We start from the raw sequence: 13,889 nt of genomic DNA on the forward strand, positions 1-13,889 counted from the left end.
ATTTTAGTGGAATAAAGGAAGTTACAATGGCATGAGAGAGGCATTGGCCGAAGTTAACTGTAAAGGGACATTCGCAGGAAGGACAGCAAAGCAGCAATGACTGGGGCTTCTGTAAAAAATGAGGGAAGTGCAAGACAGATATATTCCAAATAAGAAGAAATTTTCAAGGGGAAAATGGACATCACCATGGCTGACAAGTGAAGTCAGAGAGAAAATAGAAGCAAAGAGAGGGGATACAAGGAAACCAAAGCTAGTGGGAAGATAGAGGAATTGGGGAGCTTTTAAAAACTTGCTGAAGGAAACTAAGAAGGTCATTCGGAAGGAAAAGATGAATTATGAGAGGAAGCTGGACACTAATATCAAGGAAAATACTAAAAGCTTTTAGAAGTATATAAAGGGCAAAAGAGAGTCAAGGGCAGATTATAGGACCAATAGAAAATGACGCTGGAGATATTGTAATGAGAGATGCAGAGATGGAAGAGGAACTGAATGCGTATGTTATATCAGTCCTCACAGTAGAGGACGTCTGCAGTATACCGGACATTCAAGAGTATCAGGGAAGTGAAGTTTGTGCAGCGAAAATTACGAGCGAGAAGGTGCACAGGAAGCGTAATGATCTGAGGATGGATAAATCTGCTGGACCTGATGGAATGCACCCTCAGCTTCTGAGGGAAGTAGCTGGGGAGATTGCGGAGGCATTAACGATGATATTTCAAAAAACAATAGATTCTCACATTGTACCGGATAAATGGAAAATTGCAAATGTTACTCCAGTATTTAAGAAGGGCGGGAGGCAGCAGAAATAATACTTTAGACCTGTTAGCCTGGTAACAGTGGTTGGGAAGCTGTTGGAATCCATTGTTAGGGATTAGATGATGGAGTACCTGGAGGCACCTGACAAGATAGGCCAAAATCAGCATAGTTTCCTGATAGGAAAATCCTGCCTGACAAACCCTACTGCAATTCTTTGAGGAAATTACATGCAGGGTAGACGAAGGAGATGCAGTAGACGTGGTGTACCTGGATTTTCAGAAGGCCTTTGATAAGTTGCCGCACATGAGGTTGTTTAGGAAGATACGAAAACATGGAATTACAGGGAAGTTACTAGCATGGGTGGAGTGTCGGTTACTAGTGGAGTTCCACAGGGCTCGGTGTTAGGACTGCTGCTTTATACGATTATGTCAATGATTTGGACTAAAGTTTCAATGGATTTGTGGCTAAATTTGCCGATGACACAAAAAGTGGTGGAGGAGCGGGTAGTGCTGAGGAATCAGAGAGCCTTAGATACTTCAGGGGAATGGGTAATGAAGTAGCAAACAAAATACAATGTTTGAAAGTGTATGGTCATGCACTTTGGAGGAGGAGATAAACGGGAAGACTATTATTTAGATGGGGACAGTATTCAAAATGCAGAGATGCAAAGGGAATTGGGAACCCTTGGGGAAGATACCCTAAAGTTTAACCTCCAGGTTGAGTCGACTGTGAAGAAGGCGAATGTAATGTTGATATTCATTTCTAGAGGTATAAAACATAAGAGCAGGGATGTGCTGTTGGGGTTCTATAAGGCACCTGTGAGACTATAATTGGACTACTGTGTGCAGTTTTGGGCTTCATAATTTAGAAAGGATATACTAACGCTGGAGAGGGTTCAGAGAAGATTCACGAGAATGAAAAAGGAACGTTTGGCAGCTCTTGGGTTGTATACCCTGGAGTTCAGGCGAATGAGGGGGTTCTCAGTGAAACATTCCGAATGTTAGTAAGCCTGAACAGATTAAATATGACAAAGTATCATGTTATCATGGTAGGGGATTATAGGAGAAGAGGGCACGACTTCAGGATTGAAGAACCTAGATGTGGAGAAATCACTTTAGTCAGAGGGTGGTAAATCAGTGGAATTTGTTGCCATGAGCGGCTGTGGAGGCCAAGTCATTGGGTGTATTTAAGGCAGTGATTGATAGGTTCTTCATTAGCCAGGACATCAAAGCGTCCGGGGTGAAAGCAGGGGAGTGGGGATGACTGGAGGAACTGGAACAGCATCATTAAATGGCGGAGCAGACTCGATGGGCCGAATGACCTACCTCTGCTCCTTTTTTTATGGTCTAACACAACTGCAGCACCCGTCTATGAGCTTAGCCCCCTGCTCGACTCACTTTACTTTTATGACTGTATGGTTGTGCACAGCTCCAATGCTACATTCAAGTTGTACAGCGAGTGTAAAGTTGTGACGAATTAGCATACAGTAGAGATATTGATCATATGGCTGAGGCGTGCCGTAACAACAAACTATTACAGAAGGAGGAAACCAGAGATCTATGAACCAGACCTCATCAGACAATCAAAGGTGGAAAGGGTCAGAAATGTTACATTGCTCAGCGTTATTCCTTCGGAGGACAGGACCTGTACTGGGCCTAACACGTAACTTTAGTTACGATGAAAGCACTGAAGAGTCGGCATTACATTTACAAATTTAACGAACTACAGAAGATGTGTAGTGAAGCCTATGTTGACTGACTGTTGACTGTATCGCAGACACCAAAAACACAATCTACCTTGAAAGGAACATACTACAAAAAGTAATGGATAACCCCAGTCGATCACGCGCAAAGCATTCTGCACCACGAAGCATATCTACACGAAGACTTGTGGGAGAAAATCCACATTAATTATCAGGGACGCCACAATTCTGAACTTGCGTTCTTCTCGCTGCTTAATCAATAAAAATATACGGGACCTTCAGGATTCGCATCACAAGCTTCAGGAACAGTTACTACTCTTCAGCCATCAGCCTCTTGAACCAAAGGGAAACATTTCACTCAACTTCACTTGCCCCACCCTTAAAATATTCCCACAAGCTATGGACTCACTTTCAATGACCTCATCTCATGCCCACGATGTTTATTGCTTATTTTTGTATTATTTCTTTCTTTTTGTATTTGGAATTTGTTATCTCTTGCTCACTGGCTGCATTGGTATGGTCACTCATTTATTCTATCATGTTTGTTATTCTACTGTGGTTTGGCAGACTATGTCCGCAAGAAAATGTACCCCAGGGTTGGATATGGTGCCATGTATATCAGTTCAATAATAAACTTACGTTGAACTGCGAACTTCCAATTGTGCCCATCGTGTTCGAATGTCTGCAAAAAATGTGATTCACGAGGGGAAGATTGAAGGAGGAAGTACGCTTGGCTGTAGTACACAAGCGTCAAACTAAGATGAGTGTGAATGTAAATTTTGTTTGCTGTACCATAGGAGAGCCCTCTCGATCGAAATACTATTGTTCCAATCGCGGGCATATATCACCTGGTTGAATCGGAAAGCGGAGAAATAAACTCACCCACGACCGTAATTGTTAATGAGTTGCTTTGTCTTGAGGATATGCTTCTACCGGACACCGTTTGCGTGTAAACACAATAGTAATCCCTCGGAGCATCTCCTTTGTTCGCGATGGTGAACGTCGCGCTGTCTCGCTGTGACAGCTCTTCATTTACTAGTTGTCCGCCATTGTACAGCTGAAAGTTGCGGTGGGAATATACCCATTCAGTTGTCCGACAAGTAAATGTAATCGACTCATCTGACGCATAGACCTTATCAGATCGGTCACTTGATATTTGAGGTTCTGGTGGCCGAACTGCAAGGAAAGAAAATGAATTGATTCAGACTGTGCACAAGCGTACCGAATCAATGTTCTCATTAGCTCCCGTGCAAAACACTTTCTGTGCAACTACTTATATCTCATGCCTAATTACCGTTATATACCTCGCCTCTCTCTGAAGTTGTATCAGCAGAAATAGATTTTGCTGGAGACAATAAGTGTTGTATGTCTGTATGATTGAATGAACGATCTGCTAGAGAGCTTTGCTAAGTTAAATGGTAGCACCTCCAGAGTTATGACCTTGTCAGGACGCTGAAGCAGGGATCCAATCGCAGAACATCTACTGTGCGCACTATGATATTTACAGAGTAGCAAAGTGTGGTGGTGGGGGGGGGGGGGGGTGTGGTAACCAAGTCGGGATCAAGGTTCAGGTGGTGATGAAAAATTCCAGGGTGATCAAAAAACCAGAATCAGGAAACAGGGAGAGTTAACATTCAGACAGAGTTCACATACAAATGCTGGAAAGGTTCAGGAAAACTCACTGACACAATCTGGCAACAAGCAGGTGAAAACTCAAGACTAAAATACACTGAGCAATAAACAGAGAAACAGATGATAGGTGGAGGACAATGAGACCCAGGTGGCAGCAATACAGATAATAATTAGTGACGGAGTACTCAGTAACACAGGGGCCAGAGTAGAATAGATGCGGGGACAGGAGCACATGGCAATACAAAACCACAGACTGACAGCTAGGGAGAAACACACAAAAATAAAAGTTCATCTGGAGGTACTGACAGACCTGCACGATTGCTACTCGTGTCATGTTTTAATGAAGGCAGAAATAAGAAAATTATACAGTTTAACACGCGGCCAAGGATTTGCTACAGGAGGGAGAGCATCGGATGTTTGTGTCATTGGGCTCTCTTCTACTGAAGGTTAGAACTGTAGAGAAGAGACGGTTTGCAGCTGAATAGTTTGGGGACTAGTATCCCAACGGAAAGTTTTGCTAATGCTGCACGGGGCTGGGGCAGAGTATTGATGAGGAACTTTTTCCTCTTCAAATTCAATCAATACTGATTCACTTTCCTTTTTCACTTCCTCCTTTGTTGTTTTCTGTCTGTGAACATGCATTACTTCCCCTCCTTTGATATTCCTCTTTCACTCCTCTATATTTATACTCATTGGTACCCGCGATATCACTTCTTTATATCCACCACCATTTCGTGCTCCCACCCTTCCTGTTTATTTCACCTTATGTTTTCCTATCTCTCTTAATTTGAGTACTTTCTCAAATTTGTTCCTCATTTGCACATCTTACCAATAGTTTGCCGTCATTAAGGACTTTTGCAAATACTATTTCCCCTATCTTATTTGCCAGTGTTGTTGTTAGCAGCAACGGGTTAATTTTCTTCATGTTTCCTAAGCCTTCTCATTAAATCTTATTATGACAACACCTTCTCTCTGAACTTGTTCATCTTCCTCACTTTCAGAGCGCTCTCCACTACCATTTTTTATTCTTTTACTCCCTTTGTCTCGGTTTTCATTCATCCGTATCCTCACTGTCTCCTCACTCCCTTTAGTTCCCCATTCACAACAATCCATTTCTCTCCAGCTGCCTGCATTTGATCCAATCACCCCCGCCCTCCCCAGTAGTTCAGCAACAAATCCTCAGGCTCCCCCCCAGGACACTGCTCTCGATTCCAACTAATGCAACATCTCTAGGCTCCAGCACAGCACCCTAACCTCTTTGGTCTGGGACACGCCACCAACTGCTCCCCCGCCCACAAAGGCCCGAGTGAAGACCCGGAACCAACACCCACCTCTATGTCGTGAAATAGGGCTGTGGGTGATAAGGGAATAAACTGGTGATGAACCTGGAATAAATGGCAGGTGACTCCCATTAGCGTGTAGAGTGGGCGGGGTATATATTTGCAGGCTGGGGAATAGGAGTGGGAGATGACGTAATACTTATGGCATGGAAGCGCGTGGAAATCGCCGGTCGAAACATTTAACAGTCTTGAATATTTATCAGAGTCCAGAAAATATACCATGAGATATATGATGAAACTTGGGAGAGGATCTTACAGAATTTCCCACGAGAAGTCCTCTTCCATAACAATAAACGCAGCGAGAAATCAGTGAAGGTTAAGAGGTGTGATTCTCTTCAGCAACTACATATTTATTCTAACATGCGCACAATGTGGCTTGCGGACCAATAGGCCCATGTCACTGGCATGTCAGTTGCCATGTCACTGGCTCTTCACACAAGTCAAGAACATCTGAACAACATATTTGCATACATAAGGATGTTCTTTTCGACTACAATTCCGCCCTCAGTACCATCACCAGCACAAAACTAAGCAAGACCTTGGCCTCGTTGTGCACTTGCATCCTACATTTCTTCACTTGTACATCCCAATTCAGATTGGCAGCAAGATCTCCTCCTCGATCTCCATCAACGGCTATTTTGTGCGAGACCTATCAGCGGCGGCAACTAAGCTCGATGAACTAAATAGTATAGAAGGGATAAGCGGAGCGACCATTGTTGGGAATAGACCAGTGATGAGAGTAGAAGCAACAGGCTTTTTCTCATCGAGGCTTCGGAGAAAGGGGGCTTCGGCGAGGTAAGTGGGTAAGTAGACTTCGTTTTGTGGTTTCTCTTTGCATTTTTTGGAGGAACAGAGAGCATGTTGGTAGGGTTAGTACTTTGCTCTGGGTATCGGATGTGGAAATCCTGGGAATCTTCCAGTCTCCCAGATAGCACCATCTGCGCCAGGTGCACTGAGATGCAGCTCCTGAGAGACTCTGTTAGGGATCTGGAGCTGCTGTTCGATGACCTACAGCTCATTAGGGAGAATGAACAGGAGAGAGATAAGCGATACAGGGAGTTAATCACCCCGAAGCTTCAGGAGTCAGAGAAGTGGGTGACAGTTAGGGAAGCGAGGGGAAAGAGCTCAGATAGTAGAGAGCACCCCTGTGGCCATCACTTCAGTAGTCGTTATCTTGTGTTGGAAGCTGTTCAGGGGGATGACCTGCTAAAGGACAACCACAGCGATCGGATCTCTGGCACAGAGCCTGGTTCCGTGATGCAGAAGGGAAAGAGGAAGATGAAGAATGCAGTAGTCATAGGGGATTCCAGAGTGAGGGGAACAGACAGGAAGTTCTGTCAGCCAGATAGAGATACAGTATGGAGTGTTGCCTCCCAGGTGCCAGGGTACGGGATGTCTCAGATCGGGTGAAGAGTATTCTGAAGGGAGGTGATGACCAGTCAAAAGTCTTGGTACACGTTGATACCAACGAAATAGGTAGAAAAATGAGGAGGTCCTAAAGAGAGAATTCAGGGAGTTAGGTAGGAAGCTGAAAGGCAGGACTCTAGGGTAGTAATCTTAGGAATGCTGCCTGTGCCACGTGTTAGCAAGTGCAAGAATCGCATTATCAGACCAATTAATGTGTGGCTATGAGACTGTTGAAGGGGGCAGGGCTTCAGATTCCTGGATCATTGCTGCCCCTTCTGGGGGAGGTACGACCTGTACAAAAAGGACGGGATACACCTGGATGAAAAGGGGACCAATATCCTAGCGATCACATTTAATAGAGCTGTTAGGGAAGGTTTAAACTAATTTGGCCGGGGGATGGGAACCGGAATGATAGGGCCGAGGAAGGGGAAAACAGAAATAATCAAAAATAGTGTGCAACAGAGATTACAGAAAGAACAGGTAGGATATGAGGCTTAACCAAAGCCAGTGTCACGAGTTGCAGGGCTATAGAGGCGTGGTCCGTTTAACAGAGAAAGCAACAAATACTGGACTGAAGCTGTTGTATTTGACTGCACGCAGTATAAAGAATATAACAGACGATCTTTAAATTCAGCTACAGATTGGCAAATATGACCTTGTGGCCATTACTGAAACTTGGCTAAAGACTGACTGCCATTGGGAGATGAGCGTCCAAGGATATGTAGTATATTGGAAAGATAGGTCAGTTTACAGAGGGGTGTGTGGCTCTGTGTATAAGAAATAATATTAAATCATTGGAAAGAGATGACATAGGATTGGAAGGTGTAGAGTCTCCATGGGTTTAGTTAAGAAATGGCAAGCGTAAAAGGATCCTAATGACAGTTGTATAGAGGCCTCCAAACAGTAGATGTGGACGTGGATTGCAAATTATATCAGGAGAGAGAAAAGGTGTCTCACAAAGGCAATGTCCTGATATACATTGAGGACTTTAACATGAAAGTGGATTGGGAAAACCAGGTCTACACTGGACCTCAAGAGAGAGAGAATTGGTAGAATGTCTAAGGGTTGTCTTTTTAGAACAGCTTGTTGTTGACCCCACCAGGGGATCGGCTATGTTGGATTGGGTGTTGTGGAACGATCTAGAGGTGATAAGAGAGCTTAAGGTTAAGGAACCTCTAGGGAACAGTGATCACAATATCACGGAGTTGACATTGAAATATGAGGCCGAAACATAAAATCCAATGCGTCGATATTTTAGTGGAATAAAGGAAGTTACAATGGCATGAGAGAGGCATTGGCCGAAGTTAACTGTCAAGGGACATTCGCAGGAAGGACAGCAAAGCAGCAATGACTGGGGCTTCTGTAAAAAATGAGGGAAGTGCAAGACAGATATATTCCAAATAAGAAGAAATTTTCAAGGGGAAAATGGACATCACCATGGCTGACCAGTGAAGTCAGAGGGAAAATAGAAGCAAAGAGAGGGCATACAAGGAAGCCAAAGCTAGTGGGAAGATAGAGGAATTGGGGAGCTTTTAAAAACTTGCTGAAGGAAACTAAGAAGGTCATTCGGAAGGAAAAGATGAATTATGAGAGGAAGCTGGACACTAATATCAAGGAAAATACTAAAAGCTTTTAGGTATATAAAGGGCAAAAGAGATTCAAGGGCAGATTATAGGACCAATAGAAAATGACGCTGGAGATATTGTAATGAGAGATGCAGAGATGGAAGAGGAACTGAATGCGTATGTTATATCAGTCCTCACAGTAGAGGACGTCTGCAGTATACCGGACATTCAAGAGTATCAGGGAAGTGAAGTTTGTGCAGCGAAAATTACGAGCGAGAAGGTGCACAGGAAGCTTAATGATCTGAGGATGGATAAATCTGCTGGACCTGATGGAATGCACCCTCAGCTTCTGAGGGAAGTAGCTGGGGTGATTGCGGAGGCAATAACGATGATATTTCAAAAACCAATAGATTCTCACATTGTACCGGATAAATGGAAAATTGCAAATGTTACTCCAGTATTTAAGAAGGGCGGGAGGCAGCAGAAATAATACTTTAGACCTGTTAGCCTGGTAACAGTGGTTGGGAAGCTGTTGGAATCCATTGTTAGGGATTAGATTATGGAGTACCTGGAGGCACCTGACAAGATAGGTCAAAACCAGCATAGTTTCCTGATAGGAAAATCCTGCCTGACAAACCCTACTGCAATTCTTTGAGGAAATTACAAGCAGGGTAGACGAAGGAGATGCAGTAGACGTGGTGTACCTGGATTTTCAGAAGGCCTTTGATAAGTTGCCGCACATCAGGTTGTTTAGGAAGATAAGAGAACATGGAATTACAGGGAAGTTACTAGCATGGGTGGAGTGTTGGCTACTAGTGGAGTTCCACAGGGCTCGGTGTTAGGACTGCTGCTTTATACGATTATGTCAATGATTTGGACTAAATTTTTAATGGATTTGTGGCTAAATTTGCCGATGACACAAAAAGTGGTGGAGGAGCGGGTAGTGCTGAGGAAACAGAGAGCCTTAGATAGTTCAGGGGAATGGGTAATGAAGTAGCAAACGAAATACAATGTTTGAAAGTGTATGGTCATGCACTTTGGAGGAGGAGATAAACGGGAAGACTATTATTTAGATGGGGACAGTATTCAAAATCCAGAGATGTAAAGGGAATTGTGAACCCTTGGGGAAGATACCCTAAAGTTTAACCTCCAGGTTGAGTTGACGGTGAAGAAGGCGAATGAAATGTTGATATTCATTTCTAGAGGTATAAAACATAAGAGCAGGGATGTGCTGTTGGGGTTCTATAAGGCACCTGTGAGACCATAATTGGACTACTGTGTGCAGTTTTGGGCTTCTTAATTTAGAAAGGATATACTAACGCTGGAGAGGGTTCAGAGAAGATACACGAGAATGCAAAAGGAACGTTTGGCAGCTCTTGGGTTGTATACCCTGGAGTTCAGGAGAATGAGGGGGTTCTCAGAGAAACATTCCGAATATTAGTAAGCCTGAACAGATTAAATATGACAAAGTATCATGGTATCATGGTAGGGGATTATAGGACAAGAGGGCACGACTTCAGGATTGAAGAACTGAGATGTGGAGAAATCACTTTAGTCAGAGGGTGGTAAATCAGTGGAATTTGTTGTCATGAGCGGCTGTGGAGGCCAGGTCATTGGGTGTATTTAAGGCAGTGGTTGATAGGTTCTTCATTAGCCAGGACATCAAAGCGTCCGGGGTGAAAGCAGGGGAGTGGGGATGACTGGAAGAACTTGATCAGCCCATCATTAAATGGCGGAGCAGACTCGATGGGCCGAATGACCTACCTCTGCTCCTACTTTGTATGGTCTAACACAGCTGCAGCACCCATCTATGAGCTTAGCCCCCTGCTCGACTCACTTTACTTTTATGACTGTATGGTTGTGCACAGCTTCAATGCTACATTCAAGTTGTACAGCGAGTGTAAAGTTGTGACGAATTAGCATACAGTAGAGAGATTGATCATTTGGCTGAGGCGTGCCGTAACAACAAACTATTACAGAAGGAGGAAACCAGAGATCTATGAACCAGACCTCATCAGACAATCAAAGGTGGAAAGGGTCAGAAATGTTACATTGCTCAGCGTTATTCCTTCGGAGGACAGGACCTGTACTGGGCCTAACACGTAACTTTAGTTACGATGAAAGCACTGAAGAGTCGGCATTACATTTACAAATTTAACGAACTACAGAAGATGTGTAGTGAAGCCTATGTTGACTGACTGTTGACTGTATCGCAGACACCAAAAACACAATCTACCTTGAAAGGAACATACTACAAAAAGTAATGGATAACCCCAGTCGATCACGCGCAAAGCATTCTGCACCACGAAGCATATCTACACGAAGAATTGTGGGAGAAAATCCACATTAATTATCAGGGACGCCACAATTCTGAACTTGCGTTCTTCTCGCTGCTTAATCAATAAAAATATACGGGAACTTCAGGATTCGCATCACAAGCTTCAGGAACAGTTACTACTCTTCAGCCATCAGCCTCTTGAACCAAAGGGAAACATTTCACTCAACTTCACTTGCCCCACCCTTAAAATATTCCTACAAGCTATGGACTCACTTTCAATGACCTCATCTCATGCCCTCGATGTTTATTGCTTATTTTTGTATTATTTCTTTCTTTTTGTATTTGGAATTTGTTGTCTTTTGCACACTGGCCGCATTGGTGCGGTCACTCATTTATTCTATCATGGTTGTTATTCTACTGTGGTTTGGCTGACTATGTCCGCAAGAAAATATACCCCAGGGTTGGATATGGTGCCATATATATCACTTCAATAATAAACTTAAGTTGAACTGCGAACTTCCAAATGTGCCCATCGTGTTCGAATGTCTGCAAAAAATGTGATTCACGAGGGGAAAATTGAAGGAGGAAGTATACTTGGCTGTAGTACACAAGCGTCAAACCAAGATGACATACGTCAAACGTATGTCCATCCAAGAACTGTCATAGGAATGGCAGATAAGCTCAGGGCATGGAACAACAGCTGGAAGCTTGATATTGTAGCCATTAGTGGAGACTTGGCTGCAGGACTGGACACTCGATATTTCGAGCTTTGGTTGTTTTAGACACTGCAGAGTGGGAGCGATTGAAGGATGGGAGGTGGTGTTACTAGTTAGAGAAAATGTCACGGCAGTGCTGTAAGGACAGACTGGAAAACTTGTTTAGTGAGGCTCTATGAGTGGAACGGAGGAATAAGAAAAGTATGACCACGTTAACAGGGGAACATTATAGACCACCCAACAGTCTGAGCGATTTAGCAGAACAAATTTGTAGAGATAGCAGATTGTTGCAAGAAAAATAAGGTTGTTATAGGAGATGATTTTAACTTTCCACATATTGACTGGCAATCCCATTCTGTAAAACGATTGGATGGGAGAGAGTTTGGAAATGTGTTCAGGAAAGTTACCTGAATCAGTATGTAGAAGCCTCAAGCAGAGTCTGTGTGATACTTTAACTGATATAAGGGAATAATATACGGCATGTGACAAAAGTTTGTGCAGGGTAACACTTTGCATCTAGTGAGCATAATGCGTTAGTTTCAGAGTAAATCTGAAAAATAGATTGGCCTGGTGCTCAGTTTGAGGTGCCAACTTAGAGAAAGGCCAACTTAAAGGATCTGGCAAGAGTGGATTGGGACAGGCAGTTTCCTGGCAAAGGTGTACTTGGGAAGTGGGACGTCTGCAGAAGTGAACACCAGAGAGTACAAACCCTGTATGTGTCTGTCAGAATAAACGATAATGATAATAGATGTAGGTAGTGAAAACAGGTGTGGATAAACAAAATATATTGAAAACTGCGCTTCTTTAGCAGACAAGGTGACGAAGATTCCTAAGACCTTCTGCAGATATGTTCAGAGCGAAATAATTGCATGGGACAAAACTGGTCCTCCCGAAGATCAGAATGGTCATCCATGCGTGGTGACAAAAGAGTTGGTGGATATTTCAGGTCATTTTTTTGCATCTGTATTTACTAAGGAGATACACACAGATGGCATCAACTTCATGAATTGCAACGGGATCTGGTTCAGATAGCAGTCAGTGCAGAAAATTTCAAGTTGTTGCAGTTCTGTAGGACCAGCCAAGGTAGGTCTTACACTGTCAACGGTAGGGAACTGACGAATGCGATGGAACAAAGAAATATAGGGGATACTCGTCGATAATTCACTTCAAGTAGCGTCACAGGTTGATACTGTCGGAAAAGGAAGGTTTTGGCATATTGGCTTTCATAAATCAAAGAACTGAGCACTTAAGATGGGATGTTATATTGAAGGTACGTAAGACATTGATGAGTCCTAATTTCGAGTATAGTGTGCAATTTAGGTCACCTAACCACGGGACGCATATAGGTAAGTTTGAAAAATGCAGAGAAAATTTACAAAAAACAAATACTGCCGTATCTGGACGCCCTGATATATATGGAAAGACTGAATAGGTTAGGACTTAATTCTTTGGGACATAGAAGATTGAGCGGAGATTTGACCGAGGTTTACGAAATTATGAGTGGTACAGTTTGGGTAAATGTTGAGATTTCCGGGAGATAATGTGGGGCATCTATCTGTATGAATGCAGGAGGGGTTGTACTTGTCCAATTTACACTGCAGGGAAAGGCAGAAAGGTGTCGAAGGACAGTGATAGAAAGTATAGTTTATTATTCTTTTACATCTTCAGATGACATCTGCCCTTTCAAGTATTTTTCTGTGAACCGTGAGCACCATTACATACTACACATACTTAAGTCTATAAACGTTAAACTTACCTACTAAATCTATCCAAACTGTTGTACTGTTATGCGATTCTAAAATTCTGCCAAGCACATGGCATGTGTAAGAACAGGTGTAAGATTTCGAGCCGGTCCCTATTTCCCGGAAAGTAAATGTGGCGCTGTATCGCCCAGAACTGTACATGGGTTCCCTTGACTCACGTTGCACTCCGTTGTACAGGAGAAAGCTGCTGATCGATTCTTGACGCTCTGGTGTTGTACAGGTAAAACTGACCCATTCATTGAACATATAAACTTTGTCCTTCCGGTCTGGAGACAGTAGAGGTTTCTCTGGACGACCTGGAGGTAGAAAAGATTCTAATTAATCACACTGTGCATAGAATCAATTTTCTCTTTACAAATTTTCAAAAGGAATTCATTATTAGACTACATCCGACCACCCAAGTATTATTCTACCTGATGCGGGTGTCAATAGGGGCAATGGATCCTGATGTAAAGAAATTGTGTCATAGAGAGCTAGTTAGCTGTTGTAGCAAAGTGCAAGCATTCTGTGTTGTTAGAATGGAATACTATAATAACCTTACTTATTTTGTTATCAAAATTTTCCAAATTGTTGGCTTGGACAGCAATTTCTGCAACTTCCTTTAACATTTTTCCGCCATTCTCCTTCTTCAATTCCTCACACTGGGCTCTTAACTTTGTCGTCACATGTCTATCACCACCTCCGTCCCTTTATCCAATGGTTAACTCTAATCTCTTACAAGATTCCTTTTTCT

General features: G+C 43.1%; 1 protein-coding gene across 1 annotated transcript in view; it reads right to left on the reverse strand.

Annotated features, from left to right (window-relative positions):
• The window catches only part of LOC140715537 (cell adhesion molecule CEACAM5-like), an 89,705-nt gene that overhangs the window by 42,668 nt on the left and 33,148 nt on the right, over positions 1 to 13,889 (reverse strand). The window contains exons 6-7 of the mRNA XM_073027891.1: positions 13,150 to 13,452; positions 3,338 to 3,631 (exon numbers count right to left, since the gene is read on the reverse strand). Of these exons, the coding sequence (XP_072883992.1) occupies positions 3,338 to 3,631; positions 13,150 to 13,452 (597 nt within the window). The remainder of the gene's footprint in view (positions 1 to 3,337; positions 3,632 to 13,149; positions 13,453 to 13,889) is intronic.

The sequence above is a fragment of the Hemitrygon akajei genome, chromosome 24 (genome assembly GCF_048418815.1).
Source record: "Hemitrygon akajei chromosome 24, sHemAka1.3, whole genome shotgun sequence".
NCBI lineage: Eukaryota > Metazoa > Chordata > Chondrichthyes > Myliobatiformes > Dasyatidae > Hemitrygon > Hemitrygon akajei.